Genomic DNA, 24,280 nt, shown 5'->3' with positions numbered 1-24,280 from the left:
TGGCAATATATACTTTTAGATCAGACCAAAACCTCTAAATTTTTCCTGACCGCTAATTCTCACATTCCCAGCATATTCATTAGCAAATCTTATTGGCTCTACCTTCAAAATATATCCGGAACCTCAGCATTTCACACCTTCACTAAAACGAGCCTGGCCCAAGCCACTATTTTCCTCCCCTGGATTGTTACAACTGCATCCTCACTAATTTCCCTACTTTCATCTCTGGCCCTCCGTGTCAATGTAGCCTCAACACAACGGCCAAATTGATCTTCTCAATGTTAAGTCAGCTATGCCATAGCTCTGCTGAAAATCCTCCACGGTGTCCCATTTCACTCAGAATTAAGACCAGTCTTTCAATGACTTGTACTGCCCTACATGAACTGGCTTCTGGTTATCTTTTTATCTTCAATGTCTATCATTCTACTCCGGCATGCAAAACAGGCTCCAACCTCAGGACCTTTGCACTTGCTGTTCCTCTATTTGGCCAGTGAGACCTTTCCTGACTATCCTATATAAGATAACAAACCAACCCCAACCCCACACCCAGTTTTCTCTAGCTCCTTTCATTAGTTTTATTTTTCTCTACAGAATGTTATCACTACTTGTCAAAATACATGCATACTATATTTGCTTGCTGCCTGTTTTCTCTGTCCAAAAGGTAAGTTCTATAGAGGCAAGAGCTTTGTTTTGTTTTGTTGCTGTTTCCCTAGTACAAACCCTGAGGAAGTAAGTCAGATGTATGGATGTGAGTGTCTGTATGTGTAGGGGGGAGGGTGGAAAGAACAGGAAGAGAGGCTATGGGAGTAAGAAACTCCTATTAAAATACTTCAGAAACAGTATTCCTTGGAATGCACTTTGGGAAACTCCCATCTAGATGTTCTAGAAAAGAAATTTAGAACTTGTAGCCTTCTGACCCTACGAACTTCCACTCATAAAACAAAAATATTTTAACAGATAAAGCATGAAATGACTCAATAGTTAAAATACTGAACTATATTCTAATGAAATTGGCTATTTCTGAAATCTAATTTCTGTTTTTTTTTTTTAAGATTTTATTTATTTATTTGACAGAGATCACAAGTAGGCAGAGAGGCAGGCAGAGAGAGGAGGGAAGCAGGCTGCCCGCTGAGCAGAAAGCCCGATGCAGGGCTTGATCCCAGGACCCTGAGATCATGACCTGAGCCGAAGGCAGAGGCTTAACCCACTGAGCCACCCAGGCGCCCCTGAAATCTAATTTCTTAACAACTTTAAAAGGTATATAGCATGATGAGGTGAAAAAGAACAAAAGTTTTGTTCTTATATTATTCAAATTTTCTTTCTGAGCCTGAGACTTACCTGGGAAATACTCACCTGGGTGAACTGAAAGTGACCACTTAACACCTATGACTGACAGCTGGTTTATACTTAAACACTCAATGGCCATCCATTTATTTCTTACAGTTCTGAAATGTTTCTATTTCAACTTCTAAGAAGCAAAAATTGTGGGTTTTTCCTTAACACAATGGCAAATTTTTAGGAATTAAGCAATTCTAGATTTTCTGACATCTCAGAGTCTGATCCTGACCTTTGCTCTCCAACCCATCTCACCATCATTATGATATAAGCCCACCTGGCCCAGAGTGGTAGAAAATGTCTTTAGATTTGGTGGGGTTATTAGATATGGGGACCTGCAACTCTCTCTGGGGAAAAAGGAAGAAATTTCCAGACTGGAAAGGAAAAGGTTATGCAGTGTTTAAAAACACATTTAATATTATAATTGTATATTTCATAGGGGGAAAGCCCTACAGCTTTGGTAAGAGAAAGTAAAAAGTTGAACATTATTTTCTTGACTGAAGGGGATGCACTAAGTGACTCAACCAAAGGAATATCTCATTGGAGTGTTGTGACATTTTTTATGTTAATCAAAAGGAGTTAAAAGCTTTTTAAAAAGTCTGAGAAACTCTTCTCTAGACCTACCCACTAGAAATGTTTACAGATTAGAAAACAAGAAAATAAAATCCCAAAAAAGTTAGCTGGGAACCGGCTCAAAGTGGACTTAAAGACCGATCCTTCTAATCTGTAGTCCCAATTCTCAATGTATTATATATTGGTTATAGTTAATGGAGAATTAACTGTATACCACGTGACAAATGTTTCCCCCATTCAATAAAAATCACTGAAACAAAGGTTAAGTACTTGAGTTCTTTACTGTCAAATATTCGCATCTGCCTTCCATAGCCTTATCTAAGAAGGCATATCTGTTTTAGCATTTAATAATGGATTCTTTTGCATACAATTATATCACTTAATATTACAACAGTCCTGCAAGCTCAATGGTACTGGACCTACTTTGCAGCCAAAAAAGACAAGGTTGGGTGAAGTTGGGTGACCTGCCCATGATCATAAAATTGGTGGCACTAGAATTCGACTCCGTCTAAGTCCCAAGTTCCTTTCACTACACCAAGCAGCCCTACACCTCCCACCCCTACTCCCACAGGAAAACAGAACTCGTGGAATTTACACGAAAGAGGAGCTATGCTTTTCGGATTTTCTTGGTCGTATTTAATGTCTAGTAACCCGTAGGTAAGAGTTACAGAAATAAAGTACATCGTTATAAAGTGGGTGCAAGATTATTATTCAGCACTCTTGATGAAGACCTTGTTTCAACTGAACCTACTGACAAATAATTTCACAATTTAAATGTAGCATTTTTACAAACTGCTTGGAAAATCGGGGGACTGTGCCCTCAAGCGGTCAAACACGGCCCGTCACTGAAGCTCTACTTATTCAGCTGGTGCAAAGCCAAAATAGCAACGCTGCAATTTTCCTGCAATCTCCCAAACCTGCAAATGCTCTGGACTCTCGGAAAGCATAGGTGCCCGCCCTCGCCCCCGCCCCGGGAAGCTAGGCGCATGCGCCTGACTGACGGCTACCACCGCCTGATGGCGCCATTGCCCCCCACGCCCGTTTCACCCGCTCAGCCCGCTCTTTCGAATACCTTTGTCTAATTCCATAAGGGCAGAGTTAGCATCCAGCTCCTGTTCGCCATAGCCGGCATCTGCCAGGAAGGATTTAGTTGAGTTTGACGCCATGACCCGAATAGTCACTCGACTAGCCTATTTAAAAAGATTGAAAACTCTGTCCCAGCACCGCCATCTTCTTCCACCACCTTCTCGCGGATTTTTCCTCCGCGCTCTGTCAAGCCCTGTTACGCATGCGTCCTGGTCACCCCGCCGTTCGCCAGCGCCTCTGCGGCCCCCCGCGCAGGCGCTCAGGGAGCTCCTGAACTCTGGGTTCCCGCGGCTCGGAGAAAAGGAGGCGGGGATTGGAAGGGGGAAGTGACTCGGAGGCGCCCGGACGCCGCCGCGGGAGCCAATCAGACGGCGTGACGTCAGTTTGGCGGGGAGTTTGGTGGCCGGGGCTTACAGTGGCGGGAGTTGGAGGCAATAACTAGTCGTGTTCTGAGGGGCGCAAGATACGATTTTTGCTGAAGCTGGGGGGCATTTTCACGGCTTTTCTGTCAGTTGAACCTTTTCCTCTGGCCCAGATGCTCTTCAATTCGGTGCTCCGCCAGCCCCAGTTCGGCGTCCCGAGAAATGGTGAGTAACGGCCCTAACCGCTTCTTCTTGCTGGCGGGCTTCGCCTCCCCCGAACAACGCGGCGGACCAAGGCCGACTCCAACTCTGTTTCCCAGCCCCCGACTTCTCCCATGGCCGGAGTGAGTTCGTGTTAGCGAGGACTGCTGAAACAAGCTGCACTTTCTTGCCCTTGGGACACTTTTAATCGTAATCGGGATTTTTAAAATCGTAATGTGGGCTGACGGAGGGAAGAGAGTCGAATCGACCGGCCTTCTTTACGGCTTCTGTGTTGCACAGTAACTGGAAAATGCGTGCATTTGTGTGTGTGCGCGCGGCTCCACAGCTTTGTGAGATCGTCAGGACTCGTGTTCGCTGATTGATTTGTCGATTCATTGATTAGTTTGTTGTAGAACTTTAGTGAGCCCTACTATTCGCTTATATATACTTGTGAGTGTGATCCGCTATTAAGGAACTCATTCCAGCCGAGAAGACAACATCTGCTTCCAGCATGGTCCGAAAAATGTTCCCTCTGATTACTGCATGTGCGTAAAAATACGAAATTACAGGGTGAAAAATGCCCATAACCGCAGCCCCCAGAGATAACCACTCGTGATCGATTAAAGTAGATTACTCCAAATGTTTTTCAGTGCCAAGGTACTATGTATTGTTATTTACAGAAATGGGATCAAAACGTTATGTTTGTTTTGTTTTTCACTGTAACGGTATGATTTGGGGGATATTTCCATAGTATGTGGAAATCCGACTTCCTCGCTGCAGTTCTTGAGGTTAAAACATCCTTAAGGTAAAACGACGGGCGGTGGGAGCTTCGAGTTTAGGTTTGGGTGTCATCGACCTGAAACCTGGTAAGTTTCTGAGGAGGGAGTTACTACCCAGGCTAAGGCTGGATACAGATGAAACCTCGTTCATTTAAAAATGGACTAGGTCTTCTTTTTCTTTAAAACCGTATGGAAAACAAAAAAGAATCTGAGAGGGGAACTTTTTATATTAAGGCAAAGGTCTAGGAAGAGGATATGGAGAAGTGGACTGAGGAGTAGTCCCACAACCTCCTGCCTCCAATTGGAGCTTTATACCCGTTCTCACCTACTTCCCCCCGGATAATTTTTCTGATTATACCCTAAATGCCCCTCTCTGACTCTGCTGGAAACTTGGTTGGGTGACTTCTGTGCTCTGTGGTGACTGGCAGGAGTGCCCAGTGATTGAGATCTGTCTTGGAATTAAACTGCCAGAGGTTTAATTCCAGCTTCATTCCTTATGGCCTGCAAGACCAGGGGTCTGCAAGACCAGGGGCAAGCTGCTTATACTTAGCCTCTATTTTGTAACAGATATTCTCCTAATTCTCCAATCTTTCTGTCTACTTCCCCCTTCTCTCTCATTTACAAATACTCATTTATGGTTATGTGTCCGATACTGAAATTCATTCCTTGGTGTAGATTATGCAATGAACCTTATAGGACCATCTTCTTTCTCTTCCATGTTGGTGTTCCACTCTAGACCCCTTTTCTCCTTCTCCCTACTCTCATGGATGAGCCACAACCAGGGCATCTTCCACTACTACTTGCAACCTTCCCTTCCCTATACTTTACATCTATTCCTATAAAAGCCGCGTGACCATCTTTATCCAGCAGGTCAGTGCCACAAACATCTCAAACTCAAGTACTCAAAACTGCACTCACTTTTTTCCCAAACCTGCTATATATTACCTATCTTTGGAAGTGGTCCCATTATTTTAAACTAGTCTTCCTAGTCAGAAACCTGAGTCAATCAAAATTCCTCTGTTTTCCTCAAGATACGGAAAGTTCCCTTAAAGGTCCCTAAAAATCTCTTGAGTCTGTCCTCTCTCTGTTCCCACTGATTTTGCCTCATCACTATTACTTGGATCTGTTCTATGCTTACCATTCCATTTCCCTAGTTTGGGCCCTAATAACTACTTGTCTGTTATAACAAGGCTCCCAAGTGGCCTCTTAGTTTCCCTCTCTCCTGTTTATTCTCCACATTACTGCCAACAATCTTTCTAAAGTGGAAATCTGATTACTCTCCTATTTATTTTTAAGTTGTTATCTGAAAGTTTTTATCATAGGTTTAAACTTAATAAAATTTTTAAATAAAAATGCTATGTCATTTAAAATTTATCTAATAGAATATGAACATTATAGTGATTTGATGATCATAACAATCATTTTTTTAAAATATGAACAAACTCTTTAAATGCCAGATTTTCAATGTAAATTTCAACCTTGAACAGCTTAGGGGCTAGAGTCACCAAACCCCATACAGTCAAAAATCACCTATAACTTTGACTCTCCTAAAACTTTACAAAGAGCCTCCTGTTGATTGGAAGGAAGCCTTACCAATAACATAAATAGTCAATTAACCCATACTTTTTATGTTACACGTGTTATATATTGTATTCTTACAATAAAGCTAGAGAAAAGGAAATGTTACTAAGAAAATCATAAAGAAGAGAAAATACAGGTACATTACTGTATTTGTGGAAAAAAAATCCACAGATAAGTGGACTCACACAGTTCAGACCTGTGTTTGAGGGTCAACTCTAGTGGCTTTTTCTCCCTTGATTTTATTTCCACTTTATTTTTCCCACAGAATTTATCCTAATATAATTTGAGTCTAAGTTTGAAAAGTTATTCTCAATCCTTATTGATCATGCTGTCATACTTCTCTGTGAAAAAAATAAACTCAGTATTTTATGTAATCATAAGGCTCTAAGTGTCAAGAGTTTCCTCCGAATTGAATTGTTATAATTACTAGTATGCAAATGGTCAAAACAATATAGACTTAATTTTTATAAATAAATGAAGCAAAAAGTAAAATTTTATTGGAAGTGTATTTTTTAAAGAGATGGATTTTGCTGTTTATGATGCCTTTATTAAAGGAATTATCCTGTTGTCTTTTAATTGGAGTCCCAGAAGTTTTTGTACCTTGGATCAATGCAAGGTATAAGATTGGGGCAGGGAAATGCCTTTCTTTTGAAAAGTGGAAGAAAAGTAGTGATGAAGGGAGAGGAGGAAAAAGAACCTCAACCTTCTCAGATCAGTAGTAGAAATGTATCTCTATCAACTGATTATCTGAAAACTCATGTCTTTGAGTTTTGGATACTCCTTGGAAAATTGGTGTGTAATCCCAGGGGCTTAAATTGTACATTGAGGAGAGAATAGGCTTTTCCAAATGAGTGTTACGGGGGGAAGAATTACTTGTTCATGTTGGAAGCTGTATAGCACAGTACGTATCCAAAACTTGCTCAAGAGACCAGTCCACAACTGTGTGTTGTAGGAACTACAGAAATGGAGGGGTAGATAGGGATAAGTTATTAAGCCATGTTAGGCTGTTTGTTGGTGTTTGAATATTAGTCAGGAGGCAGTGAGGTAGAGTTGAAGGAGTCAGCTTAATTGTAAAGAATTAGGTATCCAAAGTTTATCATGTTCAGTTCTGCCTGAATTATTCAAGATTTGGTCCTTTTGAATTTGTATGTTGCAATCACTAGCTTATTATTTTTATTCCCAAACCACAAGTGTATATATACAGAGGTTTTGTTTTAAACTTCATTCTGTAGATGGATATTTGTGAACTCTACAATATATTTTATTCTTTCTTTAGTGATCTTTTAATAGCTTGTTTACACGATACCTGGCCTTGAGGTAATACTCCCCCAGGAATAATTACTAAATCTGGATTGTATTCTTTGCCTCTTTTGTACTGATTCGTTCAGGTTATCTCTAGGAACATCAAAGCTAGAATTGTCTGAGGCTATATCAGACTTAGATGTCTTCTCCAAAGAGTATTTTTGATGAAAAGTGATCATTGAAAGTACCCTAAAATGTGGAATTTTATTATTTAAACAGCTCTCAATAGATTGTAACTTCATTGTTTCCTCTGATGCTTAATAAACATTTAGTTCTCAGTAATCATTTATTTAATGTTTCTTTTATATATTTAAAATGTGTTGACCTATATATCTAAATAATAGAACAAATCTTTGAAGATGGCTCACTATTTATTTAGGACCATAGTGCCCATTTGATCTCTGACTCAAGCGGAATAAATGCTCCCTCTACCCTGAATTTCTTCCTCTCTCTTGTATATTCAGTGAAGATTTAACTCATCTCTTGACGCGTTTGATTTCACCTACTCTAAAGACTTCCCTGACCGTGTTACTAACCAGGGCTTAATTGATTGTACTCTAGGGGTGGGTACATAATGCCTCACTTTAAAATTGCTCTAATATAGTTTAAGTTACTGTGACTTGTTGACATTTTAGAATCCTAGAATTTCAGGGGCGCCTGGGTGGCTCAGTGGGTTAAAGCCTCTGCCTTCGGCTCAGGTCATGATCCCAGGGTCCTGGGATTGAGCCCGTCATCGGGCTCTCTGCTTCGCAGGGAGCCTGCTTCCTCCTCTCTCTCTCTCTCTCTCTCTCTCTCTTTGCCTGTCTCTCTGCCTACTTGTGATCTCTGCCTGCCAAATAAATAAATAAAATCTTTAAAAAAAAAAAACCTTAAAAAATAAAGAATCCTAGAATTTCAGTATTGGAAAAAGGAAATGAAGTTAGAATTTACTTGTGAATATTTTAGTAGCTAGGCAGGCAAATTTACATTCATTATTTCCTTTAACTCTTTGATCATTGGATTATATACGATGTTGCAGGTAATTAAAGAATTTGAGTAATGTTGATTTAGAAACTCTGGAAACAAAATGTTAATGGAAGATAATGGCAGTTTTAATGGTATGGTGGTCTTTTGTGGTTGTGTTTTGTAGTTGTCACCAAAGGGTGCAGGAGGGGTAAGATCTTTTTTGATGTACAAAGGCCACTTGTTTCTTAAAATCTTCATTGTACCAGCAAGAGTCTCCATTTTAGATGGTAAGCCCAAAGCTGTACCTCACCAGAAGTTGAGAGTGCTCTTTATTTCTACCTTAGGACCCCTTAGGAGAATACCAGAAACTATTTTAGAGGACCTTGAATAGTGAGTGGACTTACATAAAATATATAAAGCTTTTAAAAACAAATATTTACCTCTGCACTTGTTAAAAATATTGAAATGTGATGATATATTGAAATCTATAAAGAATTATGTCTTACTTTAGGATGGTCTTCCCAGTACCCTCTACAGTCCCTTCTAACTGGTTATCAGTGCAACTGTAATGATGAGCACACTTCTTATGGAGAAACAGGAGTCCCAGTTCCTCCTTTTGGATGTACCTTCTCTTCTGGTAAGAGAATTACTATCTAAGCTAGGCTTGCTCAGAAATGATCTATGTCATACTTAAAAAAATATATACTGGGATGTCCCCCTTTCAAGAAAAAGTAGGTTAGATAGATGGTAGAGTTTTTCTAATAGCTGTTTTCTGATTTATGAAATAAGACTTTTAAAAATCTCTATGCATAATTATATATTTCCTCTAAAGCATAAGACTATTATAGCATTTTTTTTTCTTTTCTTTTTAATGGATACTGGGAAAAGATTGCAAAGGTTCAACCATCATGAAAACTGTTTTGCCCAATGGATATACCTTTTGGTCTGATGGAATCTCTCTGTAATGCACTGGGGAACATATGAACAAATGGAGTACTTGTCCCCACTATTAATAGTTTGAGAGGGGAAAAGTAAAAGGGTATGAAAAGGAAATTTAACTAATAGACTCAACCTGCTGGTGGTCTATATCATATGCTTTTCTTTGCCATTGGTCAGTGTCACTATTGTTTTATTTAAGTCCTACTCTTCTCTAAATAAGAGACTATCTGAGATAATTTTGGTGGTTTTGAGTCATTTACTGAATTAGATATTAAGGCAATTTTAAGCAATGTTTAATTCAAATTACCTCTCTACCATAATCAAATGCTATTTGGATAGAATCCTCTTCCCTCTTCAGATTCTTTGTATTTAACTTGTAGCTTTCAGTTAATCTGTATTGTGTTGTTTTTATAGCTTTATGCTCAGCTTTAAAATTTTTGTGTTATTCTTTATGTATTCTTTATTTATTTAGCTCCCAATATGGAGCATATACTAGCAGTTGCCAATGAAGAAGGCTTCGTTAGATTGTACAACACAGAATCACAAAACTCTAGAAAGAAGTGTGTCAAAGGTAAGTCTAGGCCTAAAATTTTTGTTTTAACATTATTTTAAATTCATAAAGCTTCAAGTAAATTGTTATTTGAATATATTTCCAATTATATTCACTTCTGATGAAGTCTGTTTAGGGACCAGGCTAAAAGAAAATGGTAGATGGCCCTTCTGTCAATAATATTGTAAGTATGGCAATACTTTCACTGAAAGTTGAAAAAGAAATACAGTTTAGGATTAAAAACAGTTTTTCTTTTAAAAAGTTAAATCTTTTACACTTAATGTGGTTGGAGGAAACATTACTTTAAAATATTTATGTTGACCAAGTATCTTCCTTATATAAGGCAAATTTATACTGATCTTAAGAAGCTAATAATCTGGAACTAGTTATATCAAGTGTGGAAATAAGTAAAACAGGCTATAAATGATAAAGATGTACTCAAAAAATGCCACAGGTATCAAAAGGAGAGCTCTCATGTGGTAAAGATGGCAAGGACAATTTTTCATGAAGAGGAGAACATTTAAGTGGGACTGTGGTATTTAAACCTGTGGAGATAGAATAGGATATGCCAGGTGGAAGGGCATTAGCAAAGGCCTAGAGATAAGAAAGCATAGGCTATAATTATGGAATGGGGAGGGATCCAGTTGGTTGGAATAAGGTATGTGGAGACAAAGATAAACCATGCAACAGAGATAAAGGCCAAAGCATGCAGAACCTTAAATGTCGAACTACTTCAGATTCCATTCAGAGAACATGATGAAGATTTTTGAACTGGAGAATGTTTCAGAAAGATTCCATTTTGGAGAAAATATTACTAGTCACCTCATGAAAAGGAATTTGATATCAAATGATAGTTCTCTGCAATAGTGAAGGAAATGTGTAAGTTCTGTGGGTATACAAGTTCTCTTGGCCCATGGATGATAGGGTACTGACGACTTATTTTTTCACTCTAGCTTTTAAGAAATTCAAACTGCTATTAACAAGGCTACCCCTGAACGTAGTCTAGACATTTCACATTCACCATTTTTTTTGTGTAGAATGGATGGCTCACTGGAATGCTGTCTTTGACCTGGCCTGGGTTCCTGGTGAACTTAAACTTGTAAGTGACTTTCATTTTACTGGAATCTGGTTAAATACTGATAAAGCATTGATTTATTAAATTATGATACCTTATATTTTGAAAGGTTACAGCAGCAGGTGACCAAACAGCCAAATTTTGGGATGTAAAAGCTGGTGAGCTGATTGGAACGTGCAAGGGTCATCAGTGCAGCCTTAAGTCAGTTGCCTTTTCTAAGTTTGAGAAAGGTAGGTCTGTGCCTATCCTCTTTCATGTCCTTAACCTCCTTTACGGTGAGTTATTAAGAAGCTTTGATGGTTTCCACCCTTTCCTGTGTCAGAGTTGCTACTTTCCCTACTTTGAGACTGAGAGTCTCATGACCAAAATCCTCCATGAAATTAAGCTGACTTTTGGTCCCATTCTTATGGATATTATCTCCAGCCTGTCCCTGTAAGTTAAGAATCTTCAGATAATTTTTTTCTATAATCCTGCAGATAACGTAAACATTTATAAATAGCTATAATACTTCTGTCCAACTCTGAGTGTCCTTTAAAGTCAAAACCATGTACTGCACGCTGATTAACTCTGTTTGTAAATGAGTTACTTTAACTCTTCTAGTAAAATTGTAATTAAGTGGAGTGTGACGCTGGAGTGGGAAACCTGTTAAAAGGGACATGATTCTCACCTAAAAACTTACCATTTAATTACTTTAAGTGGCCCAATTCCCTAGTATATTTTCAACTATTATTTACTCATAATTGATCTTTCTGTATTTATTTTGCTATTATAATGGAGAAGGAAGACTTAAAGAATGATATAGTACAGCACAGTACTATAGCACTAGGGAAAAACTTAGGAGTGTCTGAATTAGCTCTTCATTTCTTTTCTCCTTCCTCCATTAGTTTCTCACTGAATAATTTTTTTTTTTTTTACAAATAGACCAACAAACATTCATCTTAAAGAAGTGGCTGAATTAATCTGGCTTTAATCTCAATAACAGGACAAACTTTACAGTCTTCTTTATCATTAAGAAATACTCTGTTTTTAGGGGCGCCTGGGTGGCTCAGTGGGTTAGGCCTCTGCCTTTGGCTCGGGTCATGATCTCAGGGTCCTGGGATAGAGTCCCGAATCGGGCTCTCTGCTCAGCGGGGAACCTGCTTCCTCCTTTATCTCTGCCTGCCTCTCTGCCTGCTTGTGATCTCTGTCTGTCAAATAAATAAATAAAATTTAAAAAAAAATACTCTATTTTTAAAAGAAACATTTTCATTTATTCACGTGAGCACTCAGAAATATTAAACTGAGTTGTTGAGCTGATCTGGACTCCAAAAAGGTCAATTTTAATTGACTGTGTTTGCTTTTGAGAGTGGAATGTTGAAGAATATATGGCATAGTTTTTATTTCTGCATAAGTTTTCATTAACATGTGTATTATATGAAGTTAGATATGGTTATGTTCTAGTTTACTACTGTGTTAGAGTTGACTCTGAGTTTCTAAAAATAATGCAAGAGCATGAAAATTAACCTTACTAAAGGTAAATTTATTTAAAGGATAACAGTAAAAGAAAGCACTATCTTTTTTTCCCTTTGCTTAATTTTTAAAATTCTATACAGTAAATCTATGCCAATATGGTCTAGTAGAAAAAGCATTGAATTAGAAATTGGGGCTGGTAGCTTTTATCACGGCTACTAGTAGTCTGTAAGTGTTCTAGCATGAATTGCCTGGTTGGACACTGCCCCCATGGCCACATAGTTTGGTTGGTAAACACAGATTAGATTTTAGATCTTTAGCCAAATGCCTTTGTACAGGGCACATTTTTACAATCATACATAGAACCCCTGTGTTTTATTCCTGTTTCTAAACTCTTGGGCAAAATTGGTTTTATTCTCTGGACTTTCATCTGTTGATTTTTTTTTTTTTTTAAGATTTTATTATTTAACTATTTGTGAGAGAGAGAGAGAGAGAGAGAGCACAAGCAGGGGGAGCGGCAGGCAGAGGGAGAGCAGGCTCCCGCTGAGCAAGGAGCTTGATGTAAGACTCAGTCCCAGGACCCTGGGATCATGACCTGAGCCGAAGGCAACCACTTAACTGACCGAGCCACCCAGGCATTCCAAGGTTTTTGTTTTAACAGGGAATTAACTCAGTAAAAGTCAAATTGCAGACTGTCAGACCTACAGAGAGGTCAGATCTCAATTCAGTTCTTTAATTTAAGCCTTAGTTACAAGCCTCTTTGGATTTTCCCTTGCATAGATGGTTCAGGGCTCATCCAGAGACCTGTGCTAACTTTAAACACAGTGTTAGCCTTTCTCCAGCTCTCTCCAGGCTTACGCTCATCTGGGTCTGGCAGCTCTTGTTGCCTCAGTCTGGTTTTCCTCGTTCCTCTGGCTTGAAAGATGGCAGGCTCTGTATCGGCGTCTTAGCTGCCTGGTACTGATGCTGCAACTGTGGCTACCTTCAAGGTAAAACTACAAAAGCCAGTAAATTAGCCGAGACCTATCACTTGCTTCAGGTATTGACTTCCCTCCAAAAATTGCATGTTTTTGTTCAATTTCTAAAGATCCCTCAGGTAGTAGGTTTTTCTACTTTGTCCAGTTTTTTAGCTCGTGCAGATAGATTGGTTTCGTAAGTGCTCACTCTTCCACACAGGAGGCAAGGTTTTTTTTTTATTTGTTTTAAAGAATAAAACATTACAGATAAGTTATAGTTCCCCTATGTTTCCTTCTTCAGTCCCTTTGCTCTCTTTCCATCCCTAGAGGCATCCTCTTTCTCCATTTTTTATGGATCTGGTACATACTTTTATACTGAAGACCGTGAAACTTGGAGATTTGGAGAGTGGGCTCTGGATTTATTCTTCTAGGAATACCTTTATAAGTCACTTATCCTCTCTATGTCTTGGTTTTCTTATCTATAAAATGACAATAATAATACCCACCTAATAGGGTTGATAACAAGAATTGAGATAATGTATACAAAGCACATGGGATAGTGTATAGCACTTAGTAAACTCTCAGTATACTTTCGTTATTGCTTTTTCATTATTCTTCCATATGTGTACTTCATGTAGTATTTTATGTGGTGTTAAGAATATTTACAGAGGGATTATTCTCTAGAGCATAAGCATTTTGAGTTCTTTATAATCCTTTCCCTTCGCTGCTTTGTTTTCTCTTATTTGTTGTTGAGCCATAAATTGGTTTGATTTTTAATTGACAATTACAATACTTAACCATGTAATAGATGCTCTAGGAAACTTAAATGAAATGCATGCATTATTGGCCTGGTTTTATTAACTTCTTGATAAACTATTTATTTCCCCATAGCTGTCTTCTGTACAGGTGGAAGAGATGGAAACATTATGGTCTGGGATACCAGGTGCAACAAAAAAGGTAGCCTAGTTCCATTTTAATTTTGATAAGTGTGGGATCACCATATGCTTAGCGAATGAGTTGGCGATTTCATCTAGTTACCACCAGGGGGCAGGGGGCACTTGTTCATAATCCCCCATTTCTTCTGCTGACTGTTCCAATTCTCAGGATTACTGTGATTGTTGCAAGTGTTGCCCTCTGTATTTACCTCATATTGTCTTCTGAACTGTGCCACTTATTGATAGAATTGGGATTATTAGTACATGGGCTTGGTGGTAAACGATCTTCTAAAAAGTTATTTAACTTTAAAGAATTGGATTAAATTAAACATAATTATGCTCACATTGCCCCCATGATGTCATTAAGCTAAATGCAGTGATCATCTCACTGCCTACTTCCTTTTTTAAAAATAATTTCTTTTTAGGAGTGCCCAGGTGGCTCAGTGGGTTAAAGTCTCTGCCTTCAGCTCAGGTCATGATCCCAGAGTCCTGGGATGGAGCCGCATCGGTCTCTCTGCTCAGTAGGGAGCCTGCTTCCCCCTACCCCATCCCCCACCTACCTCTCTGCCTACTTGTGATCTCTGTCTGTCAAATAAATAAATAAAGTCTTTTTTAAAAATAATTTATTTTTAATGGACTATTTTTCAAAGCAGTTTTAGATGCACGGCAAAATTGAGCAGAAAATACAGAGAGTGCTCTGAGTTTTAATGTACTCTCTATCTCCACAGCCTTTCCCACTATTATCATCCCATGGCAGAGTTGGACATTTGTTAAAATTGATGCACTTGCTCTGATATACCATAAGCACCCAATGTCCCAAAGTACCCAATGTACTTTGTAGTAGGGTTAACTCTTGGTATTGCACATTTTATTGGTTTTGACAAACGTGTAATGACATGTGCCTACATTATAGTATAGAGAGTAGTTTCACAACACTAAAAATCCGCTCTGCTCATCTTTTCCTCCCCCCACCCCCAGCTCCTGACAACCACTGATTTTTTTTTTTGCTGTTTCCAATGTTTTACCTTTTCCAGAATGTCATATAATTGGAATAATTGGAATCATACAGTATGTAGTCTTTTGAGATTGGCTTCTTTCACTTAATAATGTATTTAAGGTTCCCCCTTGTCTTTTCATGGCTTGGTAGCCCATTTCTTTTTACCATTGAACAATGTGCCATTATCTGGATAAACCGCATTTTATTTCTACTTTCCTCTCCTGAAGGACATCTTGATTGCCTCCACATTTTGGCAGTTAGGAATAAAGCTGCTATAAATATCCATATGCTTATTTCTCTTGTATACATCATAATGGCACGCAAAAATGTAATGCAGTAGTTCTGCTGGCTTCTAATTTTACTATTAAGAATATAATTAATTCTGAAATCTTATGTGTACATATTACATTCGGCATAGGAATAAAGTTCTGAAACCTAAATCAGTCTGCTTGGAATATCTTTCAGATGGATTTTATAGACAAGTGAATCAAATCAGTGGAGCTCACAATACTTTAGACAAGCAAACTCCTTCAAAACCTAAGAAGAAACAGAATTCAAAAGGACTTGCTCCTTCTGTGGTAAGGTTTTAGAGCTGTGTACATGTGTGCAGATCTTAACATGTAGTCGGATGGGATCTCATTTTAGGTAACTTGTTGGGCATGAAATAGGAACTACAGATTAAGTGAATGAGAGTCTTTATTCAGTGGTTTATTATTTACTGCTCAATACCTACAGTAGTAGTTCTGGAACTCTAGTGTATAGCACAGTCACCTGGTAACATATTAAACGTTCAACTTCCTGAGCTTCATCCATAGAGATCTCCGTGTGTACATGGTCTACAACATAATTTATTAGGAAAGTGGTGATCGTTTGAAGAAGCATATTAAATACCATGATACAATTTTCTATAAGGGGAGGTAATCCCCATTTTTTACATTACACAAACTATAGGAAATTTGTGAGTTTTTAATATTTTCTTAAACAGTCGCCAAAATATTTAAATAGAGTGAAACATTTAGATAGAATATTATGTCTCTCTAGCGTCTTGTACTCAAAATTAAACATTGCCCATTATGCATCTTCTTTCTTTTAAAAAAATCACCATGGCTTTTACTTTAATGTGTTTATTTTTCTAAAATTCCTGGTCTGTAAGATCCAAATTAGTATGTTGGAGAAGTGTGTTTATTAAAAATGTTAGGACTTATAATTGCATACCAAGAATAGGACACAGGCATGAGTGGAAACTGACAGGATTAACAGTGGGTTTTGGAGGCCAGATGGAGTTAAAATGAATATCATTTCAGACAATCAGATTCTGAGCCAGGAAAACTCATTAACAGCAATTACGAGATTAAACATCCATTGAGCTCCTTTAAATTTTTCAGAACGCATAATCATCTTTCATCAGTAATTCTTCAGAGACTCCTATGCAACAGTGTTGGTAGGTGGTGACATTTTGTAGATGAAACAGGCACAAGAAAGTTAAACGAGTCTCCTACAGAGACATAGCTTATTAGTAGGACTGATTCTAAGTAGAAACCAGTAGGTTTTAGACAAATCTTTTATTCACCTATTTGTTTTTTGAGTACAAGTCAAAGTCAACACTATGTACTATACTTCAATGATATTTAGGTCATCTTCATGCTAAAATTACTTCTTGGTCATAAATATCTGACTTAGGATTATTGGTGAGGGAAGATTTAATCTTAACTCAGAATTTGGGTGGGGGGAAGCCATCATTTTAGCACCTTGGTCTCTTGATGGTGAAGATTATGATACTGAAAATAGGACTTTCTTCTGTCTTTTTCTGCCTTGTGCTGTCAGGATTTCCAACAGAGTGTTACTGTGGTCCTCTTTCAAGATGAGAATACATTAGTCTCAGCGGGAGCCGTGGATGGGTAAGAGCTTTTATTTCTTGGTTCTTTTGATGAGATCTCTTTCATAAACTGTGATAGGGAAGTCACCTAGTCCCATTATAATCGAATATGAATGCTTTTAACTTCCCACATAGTGAATATCCAGCTGAGAAGAGGAACTACAGATCACACTGAAAAATATCTAGTTTAGGACTCTTGCTCAAATAATTAAATGAGGTAATCCATTTTGGTATTATGAAGTAATAAATGAGGTAATAAAATTAGCACATTATCTAGCACATGGGAGCATTGTTGGCTGCTGCTGCTGTTGTTGAGAATCTGGGGTAGCTCACTTGTATGTGCAGCCTAATTTAAGCCTTTGAGGAATAAAATTTCTATTATTTTGGATTTTTATCTTCTCAGGTTTAGTAATACCCTAAAAGAAGAAATCTCATTCTGGGTATATAATGGGCATTTTGGGGAGTAATCTAACTATATTGATATTAAGGCCCAATGACTTTTATATACCTGCCATCTGTGATTGGTCTGAATGTTTGGCTTCCAAATAAGTTTGTGGTACTTCATTGGGTTGCTTTGTTACAATAAACAATTCTCTGGACGTTTTTTAAGCACACTTCTTTGCTTATTTGCTTATGATACCTCTCAAGACATCCCTCCCTTTGAAACTAATTAAAAAACATGATGGCTTAATGAACTAGGACTTCTTTTGTGTCTTTTGGACACTAAAACTCATCTGTGGACCAAATCCTCAGGCACAAATGAAGGATTATCTCAAGTTTGCTAGTTATGCTTGTGAAGTGACTGTGAAACCCTGTTGTTTGTTTTCAACGATAGTGCCCTTTTAGACTAAGCTTGTGTTTTCATGTTGCCAATAAACTAGATGTTGAGGAGGTGCCTGGGTGCCTCAGTTGGTTAAGTAACCTACTCTTGTCTTCCACTAAGGTCATGATCTCAGGTTGAGGTAAAATCGAGCCCTGAGTTAGGGCTGTGTGTTCAGCAGGGAGTCTGCTTGGAATTCTTTCTCTCCCCCTACCCCTCACCCTGCTCTCACTCGCTCTTTCTCTCTAAAAATAAATAAATAACATCTTTTTTAAAAAAGGAACTACGGTTGCACCTGGGTGGCTCAGTTGGTTGAGCAACTGCCTTCGGCTCAGGTCATGATCTCAGACTTCCAGGATGGAGTCCCGCATCGGGCTCCCAGCTCCTTGGGGAGTCTGCTTCTCCCTCTGACCTTCTCCTCTCTCATGCTCTCTCTCACTCATTCTCCCTCAAATAAATAAATAAAATCTTAAAAAAAAAAAAAAAAAAGGAACTACGTGTTGAGGATTACGACAATTATACCAATAGACGAAATGAAAAAATACTTTACTTCACAGGAAAAGTTGTTTAGACCAGATTACTTAAGGAGTGACATATAGAGATAAAACCATAGGGACAGAGCTTATTACTTACAATGTTAGAGGTTACATGCAGAGTGTTAAAGGTTTAGGAAGCATTTGTTTTGCCCTTTTTTTTTTTTTTTCTGAAAACAATGAAACAATGACCATCAGAACCCAACCTTCATCTTCCTTTTCCGCTCCCTTGAAGTAAACTCAAGGTAACCCATCGCTAGGTCAGATCACATCTGTTTCCGTTCTGCCTGAGTTGTTAGCCTGACATTGGAAACTATAGTATGAGATAGTTCAATCTGTTTCCCAGTGAGATATCCTCGTTATATCTGGTTGATGTGCCAGAGGAGTTAGATTAAAAGTCATTTCACGAAGTTCAATGTAGTTGAAACTGGTTGGAATTGGGGGTTGGCTACAATATAACTTTCTTTACCTTGGTTTTTAGGGTAATCAAAATATGGGATTTACGTAAGAATTATACTGCTTATCGACAGGAACCCATAGCATCCAAGTCTTTCTTGTACCCAGGTAGCAGCACTCGAAAACTAGGTAAGCCTTTTAATACCCTGTGAACTTTTGTTACAATTTTAAAATAAATATCCAGCTAGTTTTCAGCAACATAGACTTGAAATTAACATGTGGTTGCGTCTTTTGGAAATTCAGAAGTTAAAAACTCAGAATATTTTTGGTTTGTATATATTTGGAGGAAGAAGAATTCTGGTAATCTTGTGGAATGATCATCTTTCCTCAACATTGTCACTTCAGTTCTCCTTGCTGTAATCAGGACATGCTAACTAAAGTTTCCTTTTTCTAGGATACTCAAGTCTGATTTTGGATTCCACGGGCTCTACTTTATTCGCTAACTGCACAGATGACAATATCTACATGTTCAATATGACTGGATTAAAGACTTCTCCAGGTAAGATCTTACCCATTTAAAATCTCTACCCTGGAAAAATAAAATAAAATAAAATCTCTTGCCCAGAAACTAATGCAGAGATTTTTGTTAATGATAATTTTATTGATCTTTTTTTCTAAACCAAATTTTTTAAGACATAGGAGGGCTTTGGCGTCTTTGATTAGTTCCAGTAATGTTTTCTTGGGTCTATTTTCCTTGTGATATTTCACAAGTAAACAGAATCCTGCCGTATATGGTGACTTAGTTGTGAGTGAGTCTTTCCTGAAATGATGTCCCTTTGACTATATTTAGAATTGTCTCAAGTTTTATAGGATAAGGAAGGCTGTTCCCAGCCTTTGTCTTGTTCGGGGGTTGTTTGTTAAAATTAGGGGGCTGAATTTTTTAAGTCCCTAAATAGGTTATTATCTACTTCAGCCTTCTTAATGTCGGGCAGTGTCTATTTTATCTCTGGTTTTCCCCAACCTCGCCTTTTTTTTTTTTCCTTCAAGAAAATTAAAATTGGAATCTGGTGTTTAAAGTTGATACATAGCACTTTAAAAAAAAAGAAATGCAGGTTTCTCGGGCATACTCTAAGATTTTGGGGGGTTACATAATTTTAAGAACATTTTCAATTACTTAGGCAAGCTACATATTAGTAACCTTGTTCTTGCTAAGGTATAGCTCTGTCAGAAACAGACAGGTTCCATAACCCCTAAAGCTACCTACTTCCCACTAAAGTAAGATGTGCTGATAAATAAGAAACCTTGAAATAGTATAGAACTTAACTAGGCTCTTACAGAACTTTCCAAAGACTGCCCTAAGCCAGTATTAGGAGTTTGAGTTCTGTGACAGCTTCACAGTTGGTATTTCCAATGCCCTAGATTAGGTCTGGTGTTGTCTAAATAACAGCAAGGGTATTTGGAAAAGGGAAGCAGTTTATAACTTGTTTTGCTGTTTTCTGAATGGAACCAGAGCAGCTTCTAATTTAGATAGTCATATAAAACACACTTTTCAGAATCTTTCTCCAAAAGATAAAAGCATAATCCTAATTATATTATCAAATAAATGTACAAGAATTCTTTCTGTGTCATTTGTTTTTTGTAGTCTGGCCCTAAAGGGAGTCTTGAAATTAGTCAAATATGCCCAAGGCTACATTACTAAAAATTTAGTAACCTTTTTCCTGTGCTCCCAAATTATTTTGTTGGCTCCTATAGATAGGTAGATAGGTAGGTAGATACATTCTTTAGAGACTGAGTGACAGACAGCCATGTGTATGACATTGGGTAATTGCTTATCTTTTTCAAATTTCAGAAAGGGTCCTGGACTTAATACTTTATCTCCTATACTTTTAATATACAGTGTTTTATTATACTAAGTGATGTTCATAAGGATGACTCTGAAGCAATTCACTGAAGCATTTTTAGAGTCCAAATTATCAAAGAAAGATAAAGTTGAACTAATCAAAGCCAATACAGGTTTTAGGATTTTTTGAATGCCTTGAAGCACTTACAGTATACTTGACAGACCAGCAGAGGGCAACAACTACTTACAGGTCTCGTGGGAAATTTGGTCTGTAGTTTTCCATTCATAGTTAGAGTTAAGAAAGATAAATAATTATAGTTTTAGAGTTGTATTCAGAGCAAAGGAGCCTGTTTATTTTGTGGGGATTTACCTATCATAGTAGATAAAATGTGCATCTGAATTGATTCATATTCTGCTTGACGTCTACAGGGGAAGCGTTGGTGTGGAGAGTATTTGATATGTAGGCTTTTTCTTGAAAAGCTAAAAATAAAGTCTTTTTCCAGTTTTGTTCTGGCAAAAGGAAAAGATTTCTGTGAGCACTGAAGGAAAGCTATTAAGTCCCTTGATAATTCTTACTTCCTTTCTGTTGAAAATTAGAGTGAACTTTTTTCCCCTGCTTAAATGTATCCCTAAATTCTTCAAAAACTGAGATTTTTTTTCTTGTATTTCCTATTAGTATTCTGGTAACAGAGGCCTCGGGTTTTGGTCTTCTTAGGATAGAAGAACTCATCAAGCACATTGTGCTAGACTGGATTGCTTGCCCTTTTATTCAGATATTAAGAAGTCTAAATAAACCTAAAGGCTAACCCTAACCTAGTTGGCATATCTTACATACAAACATATAGTTTACCCCACTAGCTCCTTCTTTTCAGCCTTCTTAAAGTTTTGGATTAAAAAATTCCCACAATAAATAAATAAGTAAATTGATTAACTGATTCCTACATCCCAAATGAGCTATCCATAAATCTTAACTCTTTCCACTGATTCTTACCTATTCATGCAACAGATGTTTGGAAATCTCTTTTCAAAGCACTGTGAGGTCTAGTGAGGAAAGAATAAAATATGAAATTTACCCTCAGTATTTGAAGTCTAAGAGGAAGAGGACCAATGTTTTCTCAACAGGGAAAGCCCTATGCTACTGTGGGAGAAGAGGGTCTAGTAAAAGCATTTACTAAAAGAGTGGACCCTGGTTGCATTCTTCTTCTTAAGAATGTTTTCTGTCACTTTCTTTTCCATAGCCAGCTCCATACCAAATATCTGGGCTTAGATCATGAGATTGGATTTAATATAAAAACTTCTTTCTGAGACTTCTTTACTTTTTGCCAATGTCCAGTTCCCTTTAATTTAGAGAATAAAGCTTGACTATCTGTTTCAATATTCAGTAGTTAATACACAATAAAACTTGTTAGGACATGTATAGTGTCTGCATTTAAGTGAACACTAGAAATAACAAGAACCAAATAATGTGTGGGGTTTTTTTTCCTCTGACAGTGGCTATCTTCAATGGACATCAGAACTCCACCTTTTATGTTAAATCAAGTCTTAGTCCAGATGACCAGTTTTTAGTCAGTGGCTCAAGTGATGAAGCTGCCTACATCTGGAAGGTAAGTTACCAAACTTCCCTCACAAATGTGAGAACTAAGTATTCTTACAAATATTTCTTCTCAGATGAGTAAGTTTAACATAAATGCATACTATTAACTTTTTCTACATTAGATGTTCAGTAAAAATTGCTTCTTCCTTCTTAACACAGCCAAACCTTGTTCTGACTGACACATGTATCATACTTTCATGGCCAGAGCTTCTCAGAAATAGATCATCCATGTACTCCAGCAGTTTCACAGATTATCAGAAAATTGAGAATTCAGAAGCTTAGAGAGAACCTTAACTACCTTGTCGTGTTTCCTGGAAAAATATGTTGGATTATCTTTCTGTCCTGAGTTTTCAAGCTCTTCATTCAAAATACAGTATTTTAATTCCCAGGGTCCTATGCCCAAATCAACCATAGCATCTTGCACAAAACACTAAAAAATATTTGTATGGTAATTGTATTCTTTACTTTCATAGGTGGCCAGTCTTAAGGTTACTAGAATAGATGTGACTACTTTTATCAGTTTTATTATGTATTTAATGGCATTACTTAATTTACTTGACAGATTCCATTTCTGTTCACAAGTTTATTTATTTTCTTTTTTTACTTAAATAAAAGTGATTCCTAAAGTGACTACTGTAAGCTAAGAAATTTAAATTTGTCCATATGAGGTTCAGTGGAGAAAACTGAAATATCACACGAGTAGCACTTGCTGACTACTGAAAAATAGCTCTTGTGGGACTAATTAATTATAGAAATGTCTGGGAGTTCAGAGACATAAGAGCATTATGGCGTAGTTTTCCAAGGGCTAGAAATTAATTATCTTCTAGATTGCCCTGTGATATCATAAATGTCCTTGACACTAATGAATTGAACGGTCAGAGTTCACACATTATGGATTTTATTCTTTGTTGTTATTTTTAAAATGTATTTATTTACTAGAGAGAGAAAGCAAGTGAGCAGAGGTGGGAGCAGAGGGAGAGGGACAAGCAGCTCTATGCTGAGTGCAGTGCCTTACAAGATCATGACTTGAGCTGAAATCGAGAGTTGGATGCCTAACCAACTAAGCTACCCAGTGCCCCACATTTTGGATTTTAGAGTCATAATGTCTAAAACTTGATAGATTCATAGGTTCAATGTTATCAGATCCCTTTTCAAGAGGAAATTATATCATTATTAGCCCTGCCAACCTCTAGAAAGTTGTTATCTTTAATGTTGGCTTAGGATGGGATAGAACCTGTCAAGTATGAAGCATAATTCTGTTTAATTTCGTCCGGTCCTGGAGGACGTACTTAAAGTGACTTCTCTGTGTACCTAGAGGTGCAAAAATACAACACTAACTTAAGAGTTTTTAGTGATTATATCCTAGATAGTCACATGGTGGAGACATTGTTCTATTCAAGATACTTTTGTGTTGTACTTGGTCTCTTTCTATAAGCACATTTCTTTCATGTATTATATTTTTAAAATGAAAATTTGCTTATATATACCTGAGACTCTGATCCCATAAAAGTTTGTACGTGGTTTCTTGTCTATAAAATTTTCTAACTTGAGTTTTAAACTTTAATGATATATGTTACTAACATTAATGCTTTGTTCTTGTATTTTAAATTTTGAGTTTCAAATTTGGTCTAAATGCTGCTTATTTTACTATCTTTTTGTTCTTCCTTTCTCCTTCTCTCACTGTCTTTCCTTCTCCTTCTTTTTTTATTATGTTCTGTTAGTCACCATACAGTACATCATTAGTTTTTGTTGTAGTATTCCAAGAATCATTGTTTATGTATAACCCTCCTTAGTACCCATCACTGGCCCAACCCATCCTCCCACCCTCTAAAACCCTCAGTTTCTTGGAGTCCATAGTCTCTCATGGTTTGTCTCCCCCTCTGATTCCCCCACTTCATTTTTCCCTTCCTTCTCTTAATGTCCTCCATGCTATTCCTTATGTTCCACAAGTAAGTGAAACCATATGATAATTGACTTTCTCTGCTTGACTTATTTCACTCAGCATAACTCTCAACTTAGTAGGAAGATATTATTCCTATCAAAGTCTGTATCATTTTAAGTTTTTTAATTCTTTAAAAATAATTTCTTTAAAAAAAAGATTATGCAAAAAATAGCCCTGCACTGATCATTTAAGGAAATCATTTAAAGTCAATTTT

General features: G+C 37.5%; 2 protein-coding genes across 4 annotated transcripts in view; one reads left to right on the top strand and one right to left on the bottom strand.

The window, feature by feature from the left end:
* Window positions 1-3,205, bottom strand: part of INTS7 (integrator complex subunit 7) — a 91,482-nt gene extending 88,277 nt beyond the window's left edge. The window contains exon 1 of the mRNA XM_032862801.1: window positions 2,981-3,205. Within this exon, the coding sequence (XP_032718692.1) occupies window positions 2,981-3,074 (94 nt within the window). The 5' untranslated portion in view covers window positions 3,075-3,205. The remainder of the gene's footprint in view (window positions 1-2,980) is intronic.
* A 71-nt stretch (window positions 3,206-3,276) lies between these two features.
* The window catches only part of DTL (denticleless E3 ubiquitin protein ligase homolog), a 42,746-nt gene continuing 21,742 nt past the window's right edge, over window positions 3,277-24,280 (top strand). Inside the window, exons 1-11 of one of the 3 annotated variants that reach the window (XM_032862803.1) lie at window positions 3,277-3,581; window positions 8,676-8,801; window positions 9,576-9,674; window positions 10,691-10,752; window positions 10,838-10,958; window positions 14,025-14,090; window positions 15,531-15,643; window positions 16,890-16,963; window positions 18,776-18,879; window positions 19,145-19,249; window positions 22,022-22,134. In XM_032862803.1, the coding sequence (XP_032718694.1) occupies window positions 3,530-3,581; window positions 8,676-8,801; window positions 9,576-9,674; window positions 10,691-10,752; window positions 10,838-10,958; window positions 14,025-14,090; window positions 15,531-15,643; window positions 16,890-16,963; window positions 18,776-18,879; window positions 19,145-19,249; window positions 22,022-22,134 (1,035 nt within the window). In that variant the 5' untranslated portion in view covers window positions 3,277-3,529. The other 2 variants (XM_032862805.1, XM_032862804.1) reach the window with 2 other exon arrangements.

This window comes from Lontra canadensis, unplaced genomic scaffold, assembly GCF_010015895.1.
Source record: "Lontra canadensis isolate GAN:19392208 unplaced genomic scaffold, GSC_riverotter_1.0 scaffold24, whole genome shotgun sequence".
In the NCBI taxonomy this organism is placed as follows: domain Eukaryota; kingdom Metazoa; phylum Chordata; class Mammalia; order Carnivora; family Mustelidae; genus Lontra; species Lontra canadensis.
The sequence above is the reverse complement of the archived record's forward strand: the minus strand, read 5'-3'. Positions and strand labels throughout refer to the sequence as shown.